This window comes from Mauremys reevesii, linkage group 13, assembly GCF_016161935.1.
Source record: "Mauremys reevesii isolate NIE-2019 linkage group 13, ASM1616193v1, whole genome shotgun sequence".
NCBI lineage: Eukaryota > Metazoa > Chordata > Testudines > Geoemydidae > Mauremys > Mauremys reevesii.
The window spans coordinates 493,206-519,355 of NC_052635.1; the positions used below are offsets into that span (position 1 = coordinate 493,206).

The 26,150-nt window shown below is 46.7% G+C and overlaps 1 protein-coding gene across 1 annotated transcript; it reads right to left on the reverse strand.

Moving 5' to 3' along the window:
* Positions 1 to 20,944: 20,944 nt before the first annotated feature.
* Positions 20,945 to 21,889, reverse strand: LOC120381162 (olfactory receptor 4E1-like). Its single transcript, XM_039499290.1, has one exon. It carries the CDS (start codon positions 21,887 to 21,889, stop codon positions 20,945 to 20,947), a length of 945 nt encoding a protein of 314 aa, XP_039355224.1.
* Between the last annotated feature and the right edge of the window lie 4,261 nt (positions 21,890 to 26,150).

Genomic DNA, 26,150 nt, shown 5'->3' on the forward strand with positions numbered 1-26,150 from the left:
CCCCGTTGGGAGAGGCCTTCCCCTCCCACTCGGTCCTCATCAAGTCCAGGGGTCCCCTCACCTTCCTCCCGTACAGCAACTCGAACGGGGAGAACCCTGTGGATTCCTGGGGCACTTCCCTATATGCAAACGGCAGGTGGGGTAAATACTTGTCCCAGTCCTGCGGATGCTGGTCCATAAAGGTTTTCAGCATCCTCTTAGGGTCCCACTGAATCTCTCCACCAGCCCATTGGACTGAGGGTGGTAGGCTGAGGCCCAGGTGTGTCGGACCCCACACTTCTCCCACAAGCACTGGAGCAGGGTTGACATGAAGTTAGACCCCTGGTCTGTAAGGACGTCCTTGGGGAACCCCACTCTGCTGAAGATGGTCAGCAGCGCGCCTGCCACGGTGTCTGCCTCGATAGAGGACAAGGCCACCGCCTCGGGGTAGCACATAGCGAAATCCACCACCACCAGGATGTGCTTCTTCCCTGCCCGGGTCACCCTGCTGAGAGGCCCCACTATGTCCACCCTTCTGGAAAGGCTCCTCTATGATGGGCAAAGGCCTCAGTGGTGCTTTACCTTTGTCCTGGGCCTTCCCCACCCTCTGGCAGGGGCCACAGGACCTGCAATACTGTCAGACAGCGTCACAGACCCCAGGCCAGTCAAAGTGCTGCAGCAGCCTCTGCCTGCTGCGCCAGATGCCCTGATGCCCTGACAGGGGAATATCGTAGGCCAAGTACAACAGTCTGCGGCGGTACCGCTGGGGAACCACCAACTGCCTCCCACCTGTCCAAGGTCCAGTCTGCCCTGAACCAGCCCATTCCTGGTGCAGAAATTTACGCCAGCTGCAGGATTGACCCGAATTCCTTTCCCATGACGTCAGCCAGATTTTGCAGTAACTGAACACGGGATAGTCCGACTGGAGTAAAAGCAAGAAAAAATACTGAGCTGCTTAGCAAAACTTCCTCCACTTTCCCCACAAGGGGCCGCTGTTCTATCACCGACCCGCCTCCCAGGCAGCGCTGTCTCAGGCTGGTAGTTCAGAGCCCCGCTGTGTAACGTGGTCTCGGATCCCCCCGCCCCCGCAATTTCTCCTCCCCTTTTCTCTCCAGCTCTGTGCAGCAGCCAGAGAGCCGAGGGCGGGGGCAGCACCGGACTGGCTGCGTGGTTAGCACCGCAGTCACTCACCAGAGGAGACCAGCGCCAGTAAGCAGGGAGCTGCCTATGTATTTAAGGCGTCTCCTCCCTGAGTAAAACCTCCTTCTCCCAGCGCCTCCTCACAGCTGGGGAAGGAGAGGAAGAAGCTTCCTCCTTGGGCTGTGGGGACCGGGGAGAAGGTTCCATCCCACTTCATCCCTGAAATATGTTCTTCCCCTGGGTGTCCGTTCTTACACTACTTCCAGCTCTGGGTGAGTAGCGTATCTGGGCCATTTCAGCTCTGTATGGGGCCAGGTGGCATCTGGTGTAAATGGCCGTAACTGAAGTGCAGTTGCATCCTGTTCCAGGCGATGCGGAGTTAGCCCTACTTTCTTTCTGTAACCATTTGTTTATAAACCTTCCCCTCCCTCCAGCGTCTGAAAGCTTGGGAGGTAGATAAACATTGCGAGTTCAAGCCAAGAGCCATCCCTGTCTCTACGTAAACTTCTATTTTTTTCCAGAAGGGGCTAATGGAGAGTCAGTGACACAACCTGATGACGGAGTGACTGTATCCCAAGGGGAACCAGTGCTGCTGAAATGCACCTATGACAACACCCCGATTCCCACACTCTGGTGGTATGAGCTGTACCCAAATGAAGCCCCTCGCCTCTTGCTGACACAATATGAAACATTGGATGAGGAGGAGAGAAAGAGCAGGCGAGGATTCTCCGCCACACCCGAGAAACAGGAGAGCTTCCACCTAAAGAAAAACTCGAGTGAACTGAGCGACTCTGCTGTCTACTACTGTGGCATGAGCAACACAGTGATTGCACCCAGCAGGGTCGCTGCACAAAAAACCACTAGGGGAAGATGACAGGACACAGATTTTTGTGGCCTAGCTGACCAAATGATATACATTTGTGTGGCAACTATGGAGTGAATGTGCCAGATTCCTAGTGGTGGAAATCTGCCTGCCTATCTCCCCTGGAGTGAAGGGGCAAAGCCCAAGCTGGTTTTAACTGGTCCAGTTTCTCATTTGTTTTGAAGCAGTGCACTTCAGAGGAAACAGTTGAGCTACTCCAGTTCGCAACAATGGAGGCTCTGACCCATTAAATTATATGACATTGTGAATGAATTGCAATTCATTCCTCCTGAACTCCCCTGGTGTCTCCTATGTGAAGGCTTCAAAAATGGAATAAGGTAGAAATTGGGAAGATAGAAACACTGGATTTACCACACTGGATCAGGACAGAGGGCCATCCAGTTCAGTGTTCGCTCTTTGACTATCTTCTACCAGCTGTTTCAGAGGAAGGGATAAGACACCTTCCAATGTGTAGTTGTTATGGGATTATCTCTGATAGGGGTGTTTCTCCCCTAAACCTGGACAAATATCAGTTTGTCTGAGATGTAAAGTTTATCCATCTTTCAATTTTTAAGTCTTCATTAGGGAAACTCTTGAATTTATCCATAAAATCATCTCACTTTTTTTTAAAGGCCTGTTAAACTGTTGACATCACTTATATATTTTATGCCAATGAGTTCCAAAGGGTCATTAGCTAACATGATAATGAATTTCCACCAACCATTTACCGGTTTAAACAAGACTTGTTAATTGGAAAGCTACAATTTAAGGGCCAAATTATGAACTTTCTACTCAAATGTTATTTCTACCTTAACATATAAATCTGAAATCTGAAAATCTACTGCAGTTAGACAGACATCTTAATGCTTTGAAAAGGTTATTCCTCAGGGAACTACTAGGTGCAATTTGAAATAAATGACTAGATTGGTAAGGAAACTGAACATGTTCTTATCTCCCAAGATACCAGAAAAGAAGGAAATGTCTGGGGCATGAGTGAATAATGAAGCTGGAGCTTGCATGAAGGAACACGTAAAAAGAACTGACCAAAATAATTCTTTTTTTAATCACTACTTGGGGGGGGGGGGGGGAGAAACGTAAGGTGTTTAACAACAGAGGCCACTAGCCAAAGAACTGCCCACATAAAACCCTTTCCGTTACACGAGTCAGGTTTTGCAGCTATTAAACATGAGAATAGGTAGAAGAGTGTGACAGAGGTTCAGACTCACAGTGAAAGCAGCAAAGAATCCTGTGGCACCTTATAGACTAACAGACGTTTTGCAGCATGAGCTTTCGTGGGTGAATACCCACTTCTTCGGATGCAAGTGGTGGAAATTTCCAGGGGCAGGTTTATATATGCAAGCAAGAAGCAAGCTAGAGATAACGAGGTTAGTTCAATCAGGGAGGATGAGGCCCTGTTCTAGCAGTTGACTGAAAACCAAGAGAGGAGAAACTGGTTCTGTAGTTGGCAAGCCATTCACAGTCTTTGTTTAATCCTGAGCTGATGGTGTCAAATTTGCAGATGAACTGGAGCTCAGCAGTTTCTCTTTGAAGTCTGGTCCTGAAGTTTTTTTGCTGCAGGATGGCCACCTTAAGATCTGCTATTGTGTGGCCAGGGAGGTTGAAGTGTTCTCCTACAGGTTTTTGTATATTGCCATTCCTAATATCTGATTTGTGTCCATTTATCCTTTTCCTTAGAGACTGTCCAGTTTGGCCGATGTACATAGCAGAGGGGCATTGCTGGCATATATTACATTGGTGGACGTGCAGGTGAATGAACCGGTGATGGTGTGGCTGATCTGGTTAGGTCCTGTGATGGTGTCGCTGGTGTAGATATGTGGGCAGAGTTGGCATCGAGGTTTGTTGCATGGATTGGTTCCTGAGCTAGAGTTACTATGGTGCGGTGTGCAGTTACTGGTGAGAATATGCTTCAGGTTGGCAGGTTGTCTGTGGGCGAGGACTGGCCTGCCACCCAAGGCCTGTGAAAGTGTGGGATCATTGTCCAGGATGGGTTGTAGATCCCTGATGATGCGCTGGAGGGGTTTTAGCTGGGGACTGTATGTGATGACCAGTGGAGTCCTGTTGGTTTCTTTCTTGGGTTTGTCTTGCAGTAGGAGGCTTCTGGGTACACGTCTGGCTCTGTTGATCTGTCTCCTTATTTCCTCGTGCGGGTACTGTAATTTTGAGAATGCTTGGTGGAGATTTTGTAGGTGTTGGTCTCTGTCTGTGGGGTTAGAGCAGATGCGGTTGTACCTCAGTGCTTGGCTGTAGACAATGGATCTTGTGGTGTGCCCGGGATGGAAGCTGGAGGCATGAAGGTAGGCATAGCGGTCGGTAGGTTTTCGGTATAGGGTGGTGTTAATGTGACCATCAATTATTTGCACCGTAGTGTCTAGGAAGTGGACCTCCCGTGTAGATTGGTCCATGCTGAGGTTGATGGTGGGGTGGAAGCTGTTGAAATCGTGGTGGAATTTTTCCAGAGTCTCCTTCCCATGGGTCCAGATGATGAAGATGTCATCAATGTAGCGTAGGTAGAGAAGGGGCGTGAGTGGAGGGGAGCTGAGGAAGTGTTGTTCCAGGTCAGCCATAAAAATATTGGCATATTGTGGGGCCATGCGGGTGCCCATAGCGGTGCCACTGATCTGGAGATATATATTGTCATCAAATTTGAAATAGTTGTGTCCGAGGATAAAGGCACAGAGCTCAGCAACCAGTTGTGCTGTGGCATCATCAGGGATACTGTTCCTGACAGCTTGTATTCCATCAGCGTGTGGGATGTTGGTGTAGAGAGCCTCTACATCCATGGTGGCCAGGATGGTGTTTTCTGGAAGGTCACCAATGCATTGTAGTTTCCTCAGGAAATCAGTGGTGTCACGGAGATAGCTGGGAGTGCTGGTGGCATAGGGTCTGAGTAGAGAGTCCACATATCCAGACAGTCCTTCAGTGAGAGTTCCAATGCCCGAGATGATGGGGCATCCAGGATTTCCAGGTTTGTGGATTTTGGGCAGTAGATAGAATAGCCCTGGTTGGGGCTCTAAGGGTATGTTGATTTGTTCCGGTGTTAGCGTAGGGAGTGTCCTGAGTAGATGGTTCAGTTTCTTAGTGTATTTCTCAGTGGGATCTGAGGGAAGTGGCCTGTAGAATTTGGTGTTGGAGAGTTGTCTGGCGGCCTCCTTTTGGTAGTCAGACCTGTTCATGATGACAACAGCACCTCCTTTATCAGCCTCTTTGATTATAATGTCAGGATGGTTTCTGAGGCTGTGGATGGCATTGCGTTCTGCACGACTTAGGTTATGAGGCAAGCGATGTTGTTTTTCCACAATTTCTGCCTGTGCACATCAGCGGAAGCATTCAATGTATAGGTCCAGACTGTCATTTCGACCCTCAGGAGGAGTCCATGTGGAGTTCTTCTTTTTGTGCTGTTGGTGGGAGGGTAACTGTGTATCAGTGCGCTGTTCAGTGTTGTCCTGAAAGTATTCTTTGAGACTCACAGTGGCGGCGCCTCCTGATGGCCGTCCTAAGGAATTAGTTCTCTCAGTCCAGGAGCGCCCTCTTCTGGCAGTGTCTCACCTGCCGTTACCTGCCCTTTCCAAGCCCTGGTCTACACTACAGGGTAAGATCGAATTTATCCGTGTTAGGTCGATTTTATAATGAATGTGTCTACACAAGCACCCTGTTCCTTTGACCTAAATGGCTCTTAAAATCGACTTCTGTACTCCTCCCCAGTGAGGGGAGTAGCACTAAAATTGACCTTGCTAGGTCGAATTTGGGGTTGTGCGGATGGAAATCAACATTATTGGCTTCCAGGAGCTATCCCAGAGTGCTCCAATGTAACCGCTCTGGACAGCACTTTCAACTCCGATCAGGGCCGGCTCTAGACCCCAGCGCGCCAAGCGTGTGCGTGGGGCGGCATTTTGCCGGCAGGGCGACAGGCGGCTCTGGCGGACCTTCCGCAGCCATGCCTGCGGGAGGTCCACTGGAGCCGCGGGAGAGTGGACCTCCCGCAGGCATGACTGCGGAGGGTCCGTTGGTCCCGCGGCTCGGATGGACCTCCCGCAGGCGTGCCTGCGGAAGCTGCACCGGAACCGCGGGATCAGCGCATCCTCCGCAGGCACGCCTGCAAGAGGTCCCTTGGAGCCACAGGACCAGCACCCGGCAGCGCGCCTCCTGCGGCGTTCCGCCCTGCTTGGGGCGGCCAAATTCTTAGAGCCGCCCCTGACTCCTATGCACCAGCCAGGTACACAGGAAAAGCCCCAGGAACTTTTGAATTTCATTTCCTGTTTGGTCAGCATGGCTAGCTCAGCAGAACTTCTACCCCCAGAATCGTAAATGAGCTCCAGCATGGAATGAACCGGAGACACTGGATCTGATTGCTGTATGGGGAGAGGAATCTGTGCAGGCAGAACTCTGATCAAAAAGAAGAAATGCTAATATATATGCCAAAATCACACAGGCATGATGGATAGAGGCTACAACAGGGACATACAGCAGTGTCGTGTGAAAGTCAAGGAGCTCAGGCAAGCCTACCAAAAGGCAAAGGAGGCAAATGCTATGATCAGCTGCATGGCATTCTAGGGGGGACCCTACCACTACCCCACCACTGTCCATGGACACCTGCAAGGAAGGAGCCTCACGCCACACAGAGGAGGATTTTGTGGATGAGGAGGAGGAGGAGGAGGATGTGCAATAGGAAAGCAGTGAATCCGTTCTCCCGGGCAGCCAGGACCTTTTCATCACTCTGGAACCAGTACCCTCCCAAGGCAGCGGGATCCCCGACTGTGAAGGCGGAGAAGGTCCCTCTGGTGAGTGCACATTTGTAACTACAGTACAGGGTTTAAAAGCAATAGTGTTTAATGTTTGATTTGCCCGGAAGAACTGGGATGCATTCATGGCCAGTACAGCTACTGGAAAGGTCTGTTCATATGTCTGGGGATGGAGCAGGAATCCTCCAGAGACATCTCCATGAAGCTCTCCTGGAGGTATCTGAAAGCCTTTGCAGAAGGTTTCTGGGCAGGGCTGCCTTATTTCATCCTCCATGCTAGGACACTTTACCACACCAAGCCAGTAGCAAGTATTCTGGAATCATTGCAGCACAAAGCATGGAAGCGAAGGGTTCTGGGTTTTGATCACATTCATGCAATTTGGTCTATATTTTTCTGGGTTAGCCTCAGTAGAGTGATAACATTCATGGTCACCTGGTTGAAATAGGGGAATTTTTGTAAGGGAACAGGAAAAGGACCCCGTTCATGCTGGGCTGTTTGTGCTTGGTGTCACGGAGTATGGGGGAGTCAGGCCCTGCACCCCTCTTCCTGGGACTCACAGTGACTTTCAGCCAGCCAGTAAAACAGAAGGTTTATTGGACAACAGGAATGCAGTCTACAGCAGAGCTTGTAGGCACAACCAGGACCCCTCAATCTGGTCCTTCTGGGGGTTCAGGGTGCTTGGATCCCAGCTTGGGATTCCCTGAATTCCACTACCCAGCCCAAAACCGAAACTGACCAAACCCTCTCTAGCAGGCTCCCTCCTTTGTCCAGCTTCCCAGGCAAAGGTGTTTTCCCCCCTCCCCCCTGCCTGGCTCAGGTTACAGGCTCAGATCCTGTCCCTCATCTAAAGTCACCCCCTGCTCTCCCATCCCCCCCCCCAGACAGTTCCTACTCCATCACACTTGGCTAAAAGGGATCATCCCAAATAGCCACTCAGAGGGGTGGGGGAAGGTGTGTGCTGCACATCCACCTGAAAACCGCAGCCCCTCCTTTTAAATGTGAAACCCAACTGGGATTCCTTGCTATGGGAAAGGAGGGCACTGCAGTTTGAAAACATTCCCACATGTTATCAAGGCATTAGAAGCCAAACTCACGTACCCTTTGGCATTTGCCTGGAAACCAAATGCTGTTGCCCAGCCATGTGTGATGTGTCGCCATACTGAAAGGCACTCAATATAAAAGGCAAAATGTCACCTTGTACCTAAAGCACATGTGCTGTCTGCTGTGAATTGCTTGATTCACTGTGAAAGAGTCTCCCTTTTGTTCTCAGAAATGTATCATCTTAAATTTTACTCTCCCTTTTTATCCCCCTGCAGATGCAAATGTGTCTATGCTCCTCCTATCATCTCTGTCTCTGAGGTTATCGCAGACTAGAAGGCAAAAAAAAAAGCACTCATGATTACATGTTTTCCGAGGTCATGCAGTTTTCCTGCACTGATAGGGCACAGCTGAATGCATGGAAGCATTCCGTGGCTGAGTCCAGGAAAGCATTAAGTGACCACAATGAGAAGAGGCATAGAATCATAGAATCATAGAATTCAAGATCAGAAGGGACCATTATGATCATCTAGTCTGACCTCCTGCAAGATGCAGGCCACATAAGCCGATCCACCCACTCCTTAGCAAGTGAACCCTGCCCCATGCTTCGGAGGAAGGCGAAAAACCTCCAGGGCCATAGCCAATCTTCCCTGGAGGAAAATTCCTTCCCGACCCCAAATATGGCGGTCAGCTGAACCCCGAGCATGCGGGCAAGACTCTCCAGCCAAACCCTCTGGAAAAGGTTACATCATACCAGGCACATAATTGACCTATTGACTAAGCCCGTTATCCTATCATACCATCCCCTCCATAAACTTATCTAGCTTAATCTTATAGTCGTGGAGGTCCTTCGCCCGCACTGTTTCCCTCGGTAGACTGTTCCAGTATTGCACTCCTGATGGTTAGGAACCTTCGTCTAATTTCAAGCCTGAATTTCCTGACTGACAGTTTATATCCGTTCGTCCTCGTGTCCACATTAGCACTGAGCTGAAATAATTCTTCTCCTTCCTGGTATTTATCCCTCTGATATATTTAAAGAGTGTAATCATATCTCCTCTCATCCTTCTTTTGGTTAAGGAAAACAAACCGAGCTCCTCAAGTCTCCTTTCATACGAAAGGCCTTCCATTCCTCGGATCATTCTAGTGGCCCTTCTTTGTACCTGTTCTAGTTTGAATTCATCCTTCTTAAACATGGGAGACCAAAACTGCACACAATACTCCAAATGAGGTCTCACCAGCGCCTTATATAACGGGACTAGCACCTCCTTATCCCTACTAGAAATACCTCGCCTAATGCAACCCAAGACCGCATTAGCTTTTATAACTGCCACATCACATTGCCTACTCATAGTCATCTTGCGATCAACCAGGACTCCTAGGTCCTTCTCCTCCTCCGTTACTTCCAACTGGTGCGTCCCCAGCTTATAACTAAAGTTCTTGTTAGACATCCCTAAATGCATAACCTTACACTTCTCACTATTGAATTTCATCCTGTTACTAATACTCCAGTTTACAAGGTCATCCAAATCTCCTGGAGAATATCCCGATCCTCTTCCGAATTGACAATACCCCCCAACTTGGTGTCATCCGCAAACTTTATCAGCCCACTCCTACTCTTGGTTCCCAGGTCAGCAATAAATAGATTGAATAAAATCGGACCCAAAACCGAGCCTTGAGGAACTCCACTGGTAACCCCCCTCCAACCGGACAGTTCCCCCTTCAATACTACCCTCTGCAGTCTCCCCTTTAACCAGCTCCTTATCCACCTCTGGATTTTCACTTCGATCTCCATCTTTTCCAATTTAACCAGTAATTCTTCATGCGGTACCGTATCAAACGCCTTACTGAAATCCAGATATATGAGATCCACCGCATTTCCCTTGTCTAAAAAATCTGTTACTCTCTCAAAGAAGGAGATCAAGTTGGTTTGGCACGATCTACCTTTCGTAAATCCATGCTGTAATCTATCCCAGTTGCCATCGGCCTCATGCTCCGGAACCATTCTCTCTTTTAAGATTTTTTCCATGACTTTGCATACTACAGATGTTAGACTAACAGGCCTATAATTCCCCGGGTCACTTTTTTTCCCCTTCTTGAATATAGGAACTACATTAGCTAATCTCCAGTCAGTCGGTACAATCCCCGAATTTAGGGATTTATTAAAGATTATCGCTAACGGGCTAGCAATATCCCTCGCCAATTCCCTTAATATTCTAGGATGAAGATTATCCGGGCCCCCCGATTTACTTCCGTTAAGCTGTTCCAGTTTGGCTTCTACCTCAGCTACCGTAATGTCTACCCCCATATCTTCATTCCCATCGGTCCTCTATCACTATTCCTTAGCCCTTCATTAGCCTCATTAAAGACCGAGGCAAAGTATTCGTTCAGATATTGTGCCATTCCAAGATTATCCTAATCTCCACTCCATTTAAAGTTTTAAGCGGTCCCACTTCTTCTTTCTTGGTTTTCTTCCTATTTATATGGCTAAAAAACCGTTTGCTATTGGTTTTAATCCCCTTCGCTAGATCCATCTCCACTCGTCGCTTTGCCTTTCTCACAGCTTCCCTGCACCCTCTGACCTCAATAAGGTAGGTTTCCTTGCTGATCCCTCCCATTTTCCACTCCCGGTACGCTTTCTGCTTTTTCTTAATGACCCCTCTAAGACGCTTGCTCATCCAGCTCGGTCTAAAACTGCTACCTACGAGCCGTTTCCCCCTTCTCGGGATACATGCCTCTGACAACTCCTGCAACTTCAACTTGAAGTAACCCCAGGCGTCATCTGCCCTTAGATCCCTAAATATGTTAGCCCAGTCCACTTCCCTAACTAGTCGCCTTAATTTAGTAAAATTAGCCCTTTTGAAATCATACACCCTAGTCTCAGATGCACTATTGATTATCCTCCCATTTATTTGGAAACGAATTAGCTCATGATCACTCGAGCCAAGGTTGTCCCCTACAACAATGTCCTCAACAAGGTCCTCATTACTCACCAAAATCAAATCTAAAATGGCATCCCCCCTCGTCGGTTCAGCAACCACTTGATGAAGGAATTCATTAGCTATCACGTCTAGGAAAAGCTGAGCCCTATTATTATTACTAGCATTTGTTTCCCAATCTATATCCGGGAAGTTAAAGTCCCCCATGATCAAGCAGTTCCTATTAGTGTTTACCTCCTTAAAAACATTAAAGAGCTCCCTATCCATCTCTAAGCTAGATCCCGGCGGTCTATAGCAATGCTGAGGTTCATGGGGGAGCAAGCAGAGATGCTCAGGTGTCTGTTGGAGCCATAGGAAAGCCAACAAGAGCACATACCACCACTGCATCCATTGTACGACCTCCTGCCCTCCTCCCCAAGTTCCATATCCTCCTCACCCAGATACTCAAGAACACAGGGGAGAGAGGCTCTGGCACCCAGCCACTCCACTACAGAGGATGGCCTGAGCAACAGAAGGCTGTCATTCAAGCAGTTTTGATTTGTAGTGTGGCTACAATAAGCAATGTGGCCTTGTCCTTCCCTCCTCCACCACCCCACCCTGCCCCATCTGGGATACCTTATCAGTTATCTCCCTTTTTTTAAATTAATAAAGAAAGAATGCATGGTTTCAAAACAATAGTGACTTTATTTCCTTTGCCAGCTGTGATCAAAGGGGGGTGGGTTGGTTGGCTTACAGGGAGTTAAAATCAACAAAGGGGCTGGGTTTGCATGAAGGAGAAACACAAACACTGTCACATGATAGCCTGACCAGTCATGAAACTGGTATTCAAAGCCTCTCTGATTCACAGTTTGCCTACCTGTGCTCTTCTAATTGCCGTGGTGTCTGGCTGTTCAAAATAGGCAACCAAGTGATTTGCCTCAACCTCCCACCCCACCATAAACATCTCCCCCTTACTCTCACAGATATTATGGAGCACACAGCAAGCAGCAATAACAATGGGAATAATCGTTGCACTGAGGTCTAACCTAGTCAGCAAACTGCGCCAGCGTGCTTTCAAACGTCCAAAGGCACATTCTACGACCATTCTGCACTTTCTCAGCCTATAGTTGAACTGCTTCATACTACTGTCCAGGCTGCCTGAGTATGGCTTCATGAGCTATGGGAGCAAGGGGTAGGCTGTGTCTCCAAGGATGACTATTGTCATTTCAACATCCCCAACATTAATTTTCTGGTCTGGGAAGTAAGTCCCTTATTGCAACTGATCAAACAGCCCAGAGTTCTTAAAGATGCAAGCGTCATGCACCTTTCCTGGCCATCTCACGTTGATGTTGATCCACCAGTGCTTGCAGTACCATTGAGAAGTACCCCTTGTGGTTTATGTACTGGTTGGTAAGGTGATCCAGCGCCAAGATAAGAGTATGCATTCCATCTATCGCCCCACCACAGTTAGGGAATCCCATTGCAGCAAAGTCATCCACTATGACCTGCACATTTCCCAGAGTCACTGCCCTTGATAGCAGCAGCTCAGTGATTACACTGGCTACTTGGATCACAGCAGCCTCCGCCATAGATGTACCCACTCCAAACTGATTCCCGACTGACCAGTAGCTGTCAGGTCAGGCATTGCGAGCTTCCATAGGGCTATCACCACTTGCTTCTCAACTCTGAGGGCTGCTCTCATCTTGATATTCCTGTGCTTCAGGGTGGGGGAAAGCAACTCACAAAGTTCCAGGAAAGGGGCCTTATGCATGCGAAAGTTTCGCAGCCACTGGGAATCATCCCATTCCTGCAACACTATGCGGTCCCACCAGTCTGTGCTTGTTTACTGGGCCCAGAATTGGCATTCCACTGTATCAACCAGCCCCATCTCCGCCATGATGTCCCAATTGCCGCATCCCATGCTTTCAGGAACGTCTTTGTCCATGTCCTCATCACAATAGTCCTTGCACTGCCATCTCTTAGCCAGGTTCTGCACATACTGCAGTATAATGCACAAGGTGTTTACAATGCTCGCAACAGCAGCTGTGAGCTGAGCAGGCTCCAGGCTTACCATGCTATGGTGTCTGCATGGCTAACCCAGGCAAAAAGGCACAAAATGATTGCCTGCAGTTACTTTCATGGAGGGAGGGAAGACTGATGACATGTACTCAAAACCACCTGCGACAATGTTTTTGCCCAGTCAGACATTGCGAGCTTAACCCATAATTCCAATGGGCAGCGGAGACTGCAGGAACTGTGGGATATCTTCCCACAGTGCACCACTCCGTGAGTCTATTCTAGCCATGGTAGTGAGGATGCACTCGACCAACTTAATGTGCTTAGTGGGGACATACACATTCGACTGTATAAAATCAATTTCTAAAAATCAACTTCTATAAAATCAATCTAATTTCATAGTGTAGACATACCCTTAATCATGAACTCTACCATTTCATGATCATTTTCCCCCAAGCTGCCTTCCACTTTCAAATTCTCAACCAGTTACTCCTTGTTTGTCAAAATCAAGTCTAGGACAGCCTGTCCCCTAGTTGCTTTCTCCACCTTCTGGAACAAAAAAATGTCACCAATACATTACAAGAACATCTTAGCTAATCTGTGCCCTGCAGTGTTATTTTCCTAACAGATGCCTGGGTAGTTGAAATCCCCCATTACCACCAAGTCCTGTGCTTTGGATGTTTTTGTTAGTTTGAAAAACTCCTCATCCACCTCCTCTTCCTGGTTAGGTGGTCTGTAGTAGACCCCTACCATGACATCACATTTGTTTTTTACCCCTTTTATCCTTAACCAAAGACTTTCAACAAGTCTGTCTCCTATTATCATCTCAACCTCAGTCCAAGTTTATACATTCTTAATATATAAGGCAACATCTCCTCCCTTTTTTCCCTGCCTGTCCTTCCTCAGCAAGCTGTATCCTTCTATACCAATATTCCAATAATGCGTATTGTCTCACCAAGTCTCTGTGATGCCAATTATGTCAGGAATAAATATAACAACTCAATGCCCGATTCACACATAGGAAAGAGGCATCACAGCCATATACTCTGCTAGTCCAGATGCAGTTAACTGGCCTCACCATTTAAATGTCAAATTATAATGTCTCATGCATCCGACAAAGTGAGTATTCACCCACAAAAGCTCATGCTACAATACATCTGTTAGTCTATAAGGTGCCACAGGACTCTTTGCTGAAATTATAGTTGTTGCTCTACATTTACATCAGCCATACCAAGAAGAGGATGGATCAAGTGAGAGTCAACCCTTGAATTAGTTCAGGCTGACATTTCACACTGTTTGGGGCCTCTGTTCCCCAGTGTGATATAATCATTAATGTGTGTTATGAAAATATGCTTGATATGAATATGCCATAACTGATGTAAGATGGCTCATGTAAGGTATCATTGGAAAGGTTAAGATTTACTGAATATGATTATCCCATTTGTATGCATGTGTCATTTTTTGTATCTGAATCAGGAATATTGACCTGTGTATCTGTATTTCATATTTGCTCCTTTGGGTCACTCCCATTGCTGACACTTCAGGGACTACAATGGAAAATCCAGACAGTGCAAATGGCCTATCAGCAAATACAATAGACCAGGGGTGGCCAGCCTGTGGCTCTGGAGCCACATGCGGTTCTTCAGAAGTTAATATGTGGCTCCTTGCACAGGCACCAACTCCGGGGCTGGAGCTACAGACACCAACTTTCCAATGTGCCAGGGAGGTGCTCACTGCTCAACCCCTGGCTCTGCCACAGGCCCTGACGCCACCCCACCCATTCCCATCCCCTCCCCTGAGCCTGCAGTGCCCTCACTCCTTCCCCCCAGAGCCTCCTGCACGCCATGAAACAGCTGATCGGGAGGTGCTGGGAGCAGGGGGTGGAGGAAGCTGATGGGGGGCTGCTGACATATTACTGTGGCTCTTTGGCAATGTACATTGGTAAATTCTGGCTCCTTCCCAGGCTCAGGTTGGCCTCTCCTGTGATAGACTGTGAAAAGGCTTGGCCTTCCTTCCATAATGCTACTGGCTCATGGACGAAGGAATCAGGTGACCTGATCACCTGATACCTACCTGCATCTTAGACTGCTAAACTCTTCCACAGTGGTGGGGAGAATCAAACAAAGGGTTCCTGCCTTATGGAAATTCTATATAAGGCGGGGGAGGAAAACAATCATTGTCTTTGGCTTGCTTTAGCTCTGCCTCCCCACCCCAAAGAGATACTTGAAAACACCTAGAAACAAAAGGATTGTAACTGAAGGGGGAGAGGATGAACTGCTGGACCTAGGCTAAGGCCCCGTCTACACTGGCAAGTTTGTGTGCAGTAAAGCAGCTGTAACTCCCGAGGTGTACACACTGCCAAGCCACTGAGGGTAGGTTTACACTTACCTTCCGGGTCGACGCGGTGAGTTCGACTTCTCGGAGTTCGAACTATCGCGTCTGATCTAGACGCGATAGTTCGAACTCCGGAAGCGCTGCGGTTGACTCCGGTACTCCACCACTGCAAACGGCGGTGGCGGAGTCGACGGGGGAGCCGCGGAGTTCGACCCCACCGCGTCTGGACGGGTGAGTAGGTCGAACTAGGGTACTTCGAATTCAGCTACGCTATTCACGTAGCTGAATTTGCGTACCCTAGTTCGACCCCCCTTCTTAGTGTAGACCAGGCCTTAGTGCACAGAAACTGCACGGATGCAGCGCTCTAAAGAAACCACCTGGACGAGAGACGTAGAGCTTCCTGCATTGGCCTGGAGCAGCAAACCGCGGCCAGTGGGAGCTGCGATCGGCTGAACCTGCAGATGTGGCAGGTAAATAAACCGGCCTGGCCCACCAGGTGCTTACCCTGGTGAACCACGTGCCAAAGGTTGCTGATCCCTGGGCTAGAGGTAAGATTAGAAGAGGATTGGGGTTCCATTATGTGTTAGGGTCAGGGTTAAATATTTGATTAGGGATAGGGATAGGTTTAGGAGAAAGTAGGGTTAGAGTTTTGGATTAGGGTTAGGACTTGGTACTAGGGTTAGGCAAGGATAGTGTTACAGCTGAGGCTAGGGTTAAGGTGAGGGCTGTTAAAACCAATACTTGGCCCTGCTAGTGAAGGCAGGGGGCTTCACTCACTGACCTTTCAGGGTCCCTTCCAGCTCTATGAGATAGGTATATATTAATGGCAACAAGGATATGGAGGTAGAAATTACCACATCCGAGGTGGAAATCAAGCTCAAACAGCTTAATGGGACTAACTTAGGGGGCCCAGATCATCTCCATCCAATAATTTTAAAGGAACTGGCACATGAAATTGCAAGGCCAATAGCAAGGATCTTTAATGAATCCATAAACTCAGGGGCCATACCCTATGACTGGAAAATTGCTAATATAGTTCCGATTTTTAAGAAAGGAGGGAAAAAGTGATGCAGGAAACTACAGGCCTGTTAGTTTGACCTCAATTGTATGCAAGGCCTTGGAACAAATTTTGAAAGAGAAAGTAGGTAAAGACATACAGGTGAACAATAATTGGGATAAAATATAACATGATTTTACAAATTGTAGATCCTGCCAGACCAACCTGATCTCCTTCTTTGAGAAGATAACTGATTTTTTTAGACAAAGGAAATGCAGTAGATCTAATCTACGAGGATTTCAGTAAGGCATTTGATACAGTTCCACACGGGAAATTATGAGTTAAGTTGGAGAAGATGGGGATTAATATGAGAATTGAAAGGGGGGGGGCGGGTAAGGAACTGATTAAAAGATAGACTACAATAGTTGAGGCTACATTTTAGTCATAGGTATTTTTAGTAAAAGTCATGGACAGGTCACGGGCCATAAACAAAAATTCATGGCCCATGACCTGTCCATGACTTGTACTATATACCCCTGATTAAAACTTGGGTGATCTGGGGAGTGGCCCAGAACCCCCACTGGTGCTGGGGGTGGGGGGCTGGGTGTTGGTGTGTGGCCCAGGACCCCTGCTGCTGCTGAGGGGGTTGTTGTCAGGGCTGGCAGGCTCCCTACCCAGCTCTGTGCGGCACTCTGGAAGCGGTGACATGTCCCTTGACTCCTGTGCAGAGGGACAGCCAGGGAGGCTCTGTGCACTACCCCTGCCCTGAGTGCCGGCTCCACAGCTCCCATTGGCCAGGAACCATGGCCAATGGGGGCTGTGGGGGCAGTGCCTGTGGGTGGAGGCAGCACACGGAGGTGCCTGGCTGCACCTCCGCCTAGGAGCTGAGGAAGGGACATGTCGCCGGTCTGGGGAGCCCTCTGAGATAAGCGCCACCCAGAGCCCTCACCCGCTCCCTCACCCCAATCCCCTGCCTCAGCCTGGAGCCCCCTCCTACACCCCAAACCCCTCATCCTCGGCCCCACCCCAGATCTTGCACCCCCAGCTGGAGCCCTCATCCACTCCCACACCCCAACCCCCTGCCTCAGCCCTGAGCCCCCTCCCACACCCAAACTCCTGCTGCTGCTGGGGGGGTGGAGTGGTGGCCCAAGTCTGCCCCAGCAGCAGTTGGTGTGACTGGCCATGGGGCTGCCCGAGCTGCTCAGGAGGTGCCCGGGCCAACTGCACCCGCCGCTGCAGAAGTCATGAGGTCACAGAAAGTCACAGAATCCATTTCTGTGGCCTCCATGACAGACTTGCAGCCTTAATTATGGGTCATACTGAAGGGTGATCTGTCAGGCTGGAGGGAGGTTAGTAACAGAGTTCCTATGGGATTGGTCTTGAGACCAATCTTATTTAACATTTTTATTACTAACATTAACAAAAAAAGTGGGAGTATACTAATAAAATTTGCAGATGACACAAAGCTGGGGGGTATTGCCAACATGGAGGAGGACCGGAATATCCTACAAATCAATCTGGATGACCTTGTAAACTGGAGTTATACAAAAGGGTTGAACTTTAATAGTGCAAAGTGTAAGGTCATAAGTTTAGGGACAAATAACAAGAATTTTTGCTATAAGCTGGGGACTTATTAGTTAGAAGTGACAGAGGAGGAGAAAAACCTGTGTGTTTTGGTTGATCACAGGATGACTATGAGCTGTCAATGTGACGTAGCCTGAAAAAGGCTAGTGCAATCCCAGGATGATTCAGGAGAGGTATTTCCTGTGGAGACAGGGAATTGTTAGTACCATTGTACAAGGCACTGGTGAGACCTCATCTGTGTGCAATTCTGGTCTCCCATGTTTAAGAAAGACGAATTCAGACTGGAACAGGTGCAGAGAAGGGCTACTAGGATGATCAGAGGAATGGAGAACCTGCCTTATGAAAGGGGCTCCAAAGAGAACATAAGACCATAAGAACGGCCGTACTGGGTCAGACCAAAGGTCCATCTAGCCCAGTATCCTGTCTACCAACAGTGGCCAATGCCAGGTGCCCCAGAGGGAATGAACCCAACAGGCAATGATCAAGTGATCCCTCTCCTGCCTTCCATCTCCACCCTCTGACAAACAGAGGCTAGGGACACCATTCCTTACCCATCCTGGCTAATAGCCATTAATGGACTTAACCTCCATGAATGTATCCTCTTTATAGTCCTAGCCTTCACAAACTCCTCAGGTAAGGAGTTCCACAAGTTGACTGTGCGCTGTGTGAAGAAGAACTTCCTTTTCTTTGTTTTAAACCTGCTGCCCAGTAATTTCATTTGGTGACCCCTAGTTCTTGTATTATGGGAATAAGTAAATAACTTTTCCTTATCTAATTTCTCCACATCACTCATGATTTTATATACCTCTATCATATTCCCCCTTAGTTGCCTCTTTTCCAAGATGAAAAGTCCTAGGCTCTTTACTCTCTCTTCATATGGGACCCATTCCAAACCCCTAATCATTTTAGTTGCCCTTCTCTGAACCTTTTTTAATGCCAGTATATCTTTTTTGAGGTGAGGAGACCACATCTGTACACAGTATTCGAGATGTGGGCGTACCATGGATTTATATAAGGGCAATAATGTATTCTCAGTCTTATTCTCTATCCCCTTTTTAATGATTCCTAACATCCTGTTTGCTTTTTTGACTGCTGCTGCACACTGCGTGGACGTCTTCAGAGAACTATCCACGATAACTCCAAGATCTTTTTCCTGATTCGTTGTCGCTAAATTAGCTCCCATCATATTGTATGTATAGTTGGGGTTATTTTTTCCAGTGTTCATTACTTTACATTTATCCACATTAAATTTCATTTGCCATTTTGTTGCCCAAGATCTTGGCTTGTTTAGCATAACCAATTGAAGACTGAGGGGAGATCTGATTGCTCTCTCTAAATACATCAGAGGGATAAATACCAGGGAGGGAGAGGAGTTATTTAAGTGAAGTGCCAATGTGGACACAAGAACAAATGGATATAAACTGGCCATCAACATGTTTAACCTTGAAATTAGGTGAAGGTTTCTAACCATCAGAGGAGTGAAGTTCTGGAACAGCCTCCCAAGGGGATCAGTGGGGGCAAGAAAACCTAAGTGGCTTCAAGCCTGAGCTTGATAAGTTCATGGAGGGGATGGTGTGATGGGACTGCCTACAACAGCATGTAGCTGCTCTGCAACTGCTAGCAGCAAATATCTCCAATGGCTGGTGATGGGATGCTAGATGGGAAGGGCTCTGAGTTACTACAGAGAATTCTTTCCCTGGTGTCTGGCTGCTGGGTCTTGCCCACATGCTCAGGGTCTAACCGATCACCCTATTTGGAGTAGGGAAGGAATTTTCTCCCTGAGTCAGATTGGCAGAGACCCTGGGGGGTTTTGCCTTCTTCTGCAGCATGGGGCACGGGTCACTTGCAGGTTTAAACTAGTGTCAGTGGTGGATTCTCTGTAACTTGAAGTCTTTAAATCACAATTTGAGGAAGTAACTCAGCCAGAGGTTAGGGGTCTATTACAACAGTGGGTGGGCGTGTATTGTGCAGGAGGTCAGACTATAGGATCATGATGGTCCCTACGAGTCTATGAGTTACTCCAGATTTACACTAGTGTAGCAGAGAGGAGCCTTTGTCCCTTTGAGCCTCACTGGGCCTGAGTCTAGCGCACTGGGGAAACCCATTGATTTCAGTAGCAGTGTCAAACTGGAATGGGGGGTGAATCTGTGTTGTGGTGTTAAAACCTTTTTCTGCAGCTACAGAAAACTTCTTTATAGTAATATTAATAACACCTCACAGTTACAGAGCAATCTGCGTTCATTTTATAGATGGGGAAACTGAGGCAAGGGGTGGTGAAGTGACTTGCCCAAGGTCACCCAGCAGGCCAGTGGCAGGGGCTGAGCCAGGAATAAAACCCAAATCTCCTAAGTCCCAGTTCATTGCACTATCCACTAGGCAACAGTGCCTCTGGTTGAAATTGGAGAAACATTTATCTTAATTATTTACTCTCTGTTTTTTTCCTTCCCCCACTTTGTCAAAGGACAGAAAAATTGATAGAAGGTGAGAATTTTACAGTAGTTTCAACATGAAAATGTGACTATTTTAATTATTTTGGTTTGATGTTGTTTAGAAACATGAACATTTTTGGTAAATACAAAGTTTTTTTTGACAAAGTCATTGACAAAGTTTTGACCAGCTGTAGGTGTTAGGCACTGAGCACCAGATTTATAAAGGTGACTAAAGATCTAGCTAGGTACCTAGGTGCCTTAAAATGAATGGGAATATGGTGCACATGTGCTTTGGAAAATCCCACAAGGCACCTAAATACTTTTTAAAAATTGCAAAAATCAAAATGAAGACAACTTTCATTTCACTTAGAAATTTCCCACTAAGCAATAGGGAAAAAATGACATTTTGGGGTCTCTTCCCTTTCCCCCTCTTTTCTACTTCCCCCTTGGATGGGGAAACAAAAAAAGAGAACATAGAAATAGAAAAGAAAAGGAACTCGCCCACCCCCAATCTAAGGACTGACAAAAAAATTAGCTATTGAAATTGGAAACAAAATGGAAACTTTCATTTCACTTCAAATTTCCCATCAATAAATAAATAAGTTTGGAAAAACTGATATTTTCCCCTTTTTTTGACAAAATCCCATTTTTTGACAGGATAATTTTTTGGCTGGATAAAATGTCAATTAGTCCCAGCTTAGTGGGTTCAAAGCCCAGCCGATGAGCCCTGCGGAGGGATATGAGCCAAGGACCAAGGTAACAGCATTGCCACTACCAACACAGGAAGACTAGTAGCAGTATAGTCACTGCCACGATAAATTAGCCCCATTGGGGTTGGCGGTGGAACTCTAGGAGATTTCTCCTACACATCCCGTCCTGAGGTTCAAGCTCTATTTCTCCTCTGCCTCCACCTTTCTCCTCACTAGCTTGCTGAGCGCCCGCTTCATGTCCTCATTCCTCAGGGTGTAGATGATGGGGTTCAGCAAGGGGGTGATGGCTGTGAAGAACACCGACACCACCTTGTCCTCAGAGAAGCTGGTGGAAGGGCGGGAGTAGATGAAGATGCAGTGGCCCAGGAAGAGCGTCACCACCGTCAGGTGGGCGGCACAGGTGGAGAGCGCCTTGCGCTGCCCCTTGGAGAAGCGGTTCCTCAGGGAGACCAGAATGACGCCATAGGAGCCCACCAGCACCACGAAGCAGACCACGGAGATGAGCCCCGAGTTGGAGATGATGAGCACCTCGATGATGTAGGTGTTGGTGCAGGCCAGCCTGATGACCGGCGGCACGTCACAGAAGAAGTTGTCTATCTCCCGGGGCCCGCAGTACGGCAGCTTGATGGTCATGCTGGTCAGAGCTAGGGAGTGCACGGTCCCACCCAGCCACACAGCACCAGCCAGCAGCAAACATACCTTGTGGTTCATGACGGTGAGGTAGTGCATGGGGTTGCAGATGGCCACGTAGCGGTCATAGGCCATGACAGTGAGGAGGAAGATCTCTGTGCAGGTGAAAAGGTGGAGGAAGAACATCTGCGCCACGCAACCCCCAAAGGAGATGGTCTTCTCCACCGAGAGGAAGTCGGACAGCATCCTGGGCACAGTGACCGAGGCGTGGCAGACGTCGATGAAGGAAAGGTTGGTGAGGAAGAAATACATGGGTGTGTGGAGGTGCCGGTCATGAACAATGGTGACCATAATAAGGATGTTCCCAGCCAAGGTTAGCAGGTAGATGGGTAGGAAGACCATGAAGAGGATCAGCTGCGTCTCTGGGTTGGAGGAGAGTCCCAGCAGGATGAACTCAGTCACCATGGTCTGATTCGGGGTCACTGCCTCTGCCATGTTTGTTCCTAGAAAGGAGAGGAAATTGTTATAGGAATTGGGTAGGATCCCCTTTAAGTAGCTTCAGAGCCCTCCAGTGAGCCTGCCTGTCTTCTATTGAAAAAGCCACCCATATAGAGTAGCAGTATCTATAGGTAGCTAGACCTTGTAGGTTTCTGTATAGTTAATACACATGGTTATTTGATACCCAGTGATGTCCATGTGGTTTCTTCATACCCATAATGTACAGTTGGATGACAACTTTTGGAGGAATAGCTTATTCTCTGAAAAATGCAGTTAAGGCAGACAGAAGCTATTCATGAATTAGGGTCAAATTCAGTGAATCGTGTCCAATAAAAAAGGCCAAAATTAGTAAAATCTAAATGTTTGATTTTGACATTTTTGAAGCAAAAGTTTTATGTTTAAAATGAAGTTTCATTAAGAAATTTAGCTAAATTTATTTAAACCAATAATCAAAGAAAAAAGGCAAAAACACCCCAAAATGAAACAAAACAAACAATTCATGATGGGTTGAACAAAATATTTAGTTCAGCCTGAAATGAAATTTTTCAGGTTTTTGTTTCTGTGGGAAAAACTGGAAAAAATCCATTTTAGATCAACCCAAAATGAAAGTATTTTGGATTTTTCCATTTGGCCACCAAACTGACAGATCAGTTATTCACTCTTCACAAATAGAGAGCAAAGATGCAAGAGTTGTCTTGCCAGGCCTTCGCGGCTCTTAAGGCAACAGTTGCCTCTGGCGGCCCCCTGGTGCCGGGCACTGCACAGACACGCGGTCATGGGCAGTACTTTTCCTGAAGAGCTCACAGTCTAAATAAGCAAAAGGTGGTGGGAAACTGAGGCACAGAGAAGAGAAGTGACTTGCCCAAGATCAGTGGCAGAATCAGGAACAGAACCAGGTTTCTGAGTTGCAGCCAATAGAACCACGTTGCTTCCCCATATCACTTTGTAAACCTGGTCCCATGTCCTCTGCTTTCGAAAGACCCCCCTTTATAGAATAGCATGACTCCAGCATGTTGCATGTAGATATGTTAATAGAAGCTATAGGAATGTGAAGCAGTGACGGATTCTGTCCATGGTGCTGAATTGGGAAAGGGCTATTTGCATCTATATGGGCCAGAATGTCAAAGGTATTTAGGCACCTCACTAAGAAGATAGATGCCTAATGCCTATTGGTTTAAATGGGAGTTAGGCGCTGAGTGAAAACACCTAAGTAGCTATTTACCTCTTTAGACACCTAAATACCTTTAAAAATCTGGCCCAAGATTCTTAAGAGCAACATTATCATGAAACATGGTTCTTAGTGGTAGGGACTAAACTGCAGTTAAGCAGCCTGATTCTTTATCCAACATGGAAGCTGCCTGATATGAGGGACTGTTAGGGTGTTAGATGTGAAGGAAAGATATTTACCTTTGTAATACACAAGGCATTCATCAGTCCAAGCTCCATGCAGCTCTGTCTCCCAACTAGACACTGCTGGGATACCTTGCTCAGAGGGTATATTCTTTTTAACCTCCATTAGTTAGAGGCTGGCTCATGCTCTGAATCAGGAAGCTTAGATTCCTTACAATTAATTTGTTTAAACAGTCATTGCAAATGTAATGCTTGATGGTCTCATTAAACCTATAAATGTACAATCTTATTAAGAAACCTGTCCTTAGCCTCAGAGCCTTATTGTGGTGGTGAGTTCCACAGGCTGTATAAAATATTTTTTTCATGAAGTTTTAAAATTTAAATTAAATTAAATTAAAATGTGAGGATTCTCCCCCATCCCCATATCTATATGAAAATGTAAAATACTAACTGAATAGGCTGATCTTCCCAACACACTGCAGGCTAATAAAACTGCAGCTGGGTGAATTTTTTGGCTGAATTTCTATTGGTGAAAAATGCAGATTTGATGACAGAAAAACACTGTGAATTTGTGTTGATTTTGCCAAATTTTTCATTAAAAAAGTTCTGAAGAAATCAAAATGACTTTTTGTTTCAAAATGTCCTTCTATTTAATTTTTTTAAAAAAATATGCAAAATGATTGAAATGGAAATGCAACGTTTCAGTTTTGTCAAAACAAAACATTTTGTTTGGCCCAAAATGATTTTCTTTTCACTTTTGGATTCACTGAAAAAATTGTTTTGCATAATTTTTTTTACTTTGTGAAATTTACAATCAATCAAAAAATCTATTCGTCACCCAGCACTAAATAAATCATGCCTTATGGCTAGGTGCGGAAGGATTAGATTTTTATCAGTAAGTGTTGGTAAATGTCTATTTCACCATACACACACAAACCAATGACAAATATTTCCATGGATAATAATTGAAATTTACAGCTAGACAAAGTAAGAAAAATGATGCTTGAGAACTCCTTCGAGTTTCATTAAGGATATTTCCTTAAGGATATTTCCTTTGTATATTTTGACATGTGATGTTGACAAAGCATTTTAACGGTTATAAAGTTTTAACTTTTTGAATCTCAAAGTCTCCTGTCATTAAATAATTGTTGTCTGACCCCCCCCTCCCACCGATTGTCTGAGCCCTCCATAATTTCCTGTAACAGGGACATTTAAATTGATAAAAATTGAAAAAAAAGCTTAAACACATAATGATAATTTAAATTGATAAAAATTGAAAAATCAATATCAATATTGACCATCAAAATTAAAAATAAAATAAAAATCAAATTCTGCCAAGCCAATTCATAGTAAAAGACGTCAGCTGGGAATTTAATCTACCCACTTCATCTCATTTTTGGAAGAATGTTCTTGCATTCAAAGTCTTTGGGCCAGCTGGTGTAAATCAGTGTTGCTCCTTCAGAGTACAGGGGCAGTCTTGATTTGTACCAGCTGCGAATCTGGCCCAATATGTTCACTAATTCCAAAAAAGAAAAACATGAATCTCAGGACAACAGTTCTTTTTCATCTAATCAATCGCTAATTTTAAAAGGAAAGAGCCCCCACTGGTGTCAGTTGTCCATAGTTCCAGTGGAGTCAATGGACAAATTCCCAGCTGGTGTAAAGCGGCCATAGCACCATTGGAGTCAATGCAGCCAGTCCCACAACTGATGTAAACAGGCCACTGCTCTGTGGTGGCAAATTCAACTCAGTTTCTTTCCCAAGATCTTTGTCCTGATAATCTCAGAAATAGATAGTTTGAGTCACAGCTACATTACTCCAGTTTTTATGCAGGTGTAATTCTACTTCAATCAATGGGCCTAATTCTCATTTACATCTGAGACCCTTTAAACACATCTGGTGTCCCAAGTGACCTTAAATAAATTGTATATTATACTTAAACCCGTTTATCCTGTTGGAGCCCTGCAAAGGATCCTCTGTGCAGATGAGAAATGATTTCAGTGCAATTACACTGGTGTAAAACTGGAGTAATGCAGCTGTCAATCAGGTATTGAGGTTAATTGAACAAAGATATCAGGCCAGATCCTCAGCTGGTGTAAATCTAATATGGTGTGAAACAGGAGTAACTTGGTAGTGAATGCACCGTGACGCTCTCCCTCCCAAGTAATAAAGAATGACTTACAGGGAGACAGCAACATGAGGAACTCCAGATAAATGCCTTGCCTGGTCCAGCCCTGCCACAGCTTCTGAGCTCTGTTCTTCTTCTCCAAATATTTAACCTCCTCAGTCAGTATCAGCACAACCTGCCGTGACATCAGCTCACCCTGGACTGGGGGCTGTGGGGATCTGCAGTTGTGCAACTGAAGCACAGAGGGCATCATTAAGATGTTTAAGTTTTTCGAAACACTCACCCAAACTCACAGTGTGTCAGTCTCTTCTGCACCCTCGTGGCTTGTTGGGGAGGGAAACGGGGACTCAGGGCTGCTGCTTTCCAAAGCCAGAGGAAAGTTCTGCCACTCTGCAGAGTTTGGTTGTCTCTTTTGCGTTCCATAATATCCCATCGTGGAGTTCTGATAGACCTTCCCTCTGGGGAGAGAAATGGATTAGACAGGCAGACAGACAGACGCATGCTGTGAATAAAAGGCTAGGAGGAGCGATGGGGGGAGAGAGAGCGAGAGCCTTTCCCAGACCTGAAGAAGAGCTCTGTGTAGTTCAAAAGTTTGTCTTTTTCACCAACAGAAGTTGGTCCAATAAAAGATATCAGCTCACCCACCTTGTGTCTCTAGTGTTGTGGGACTGTAGTGGGGTGGTTCCCCACTCCAGCCCTGACAGGGTAGAAGCCAGCCCTGGGAGAGGGCTCAGGGTTAGGAGAAAAAGCCCAAGCTGATTGGGGAAGGTGCTACACCTG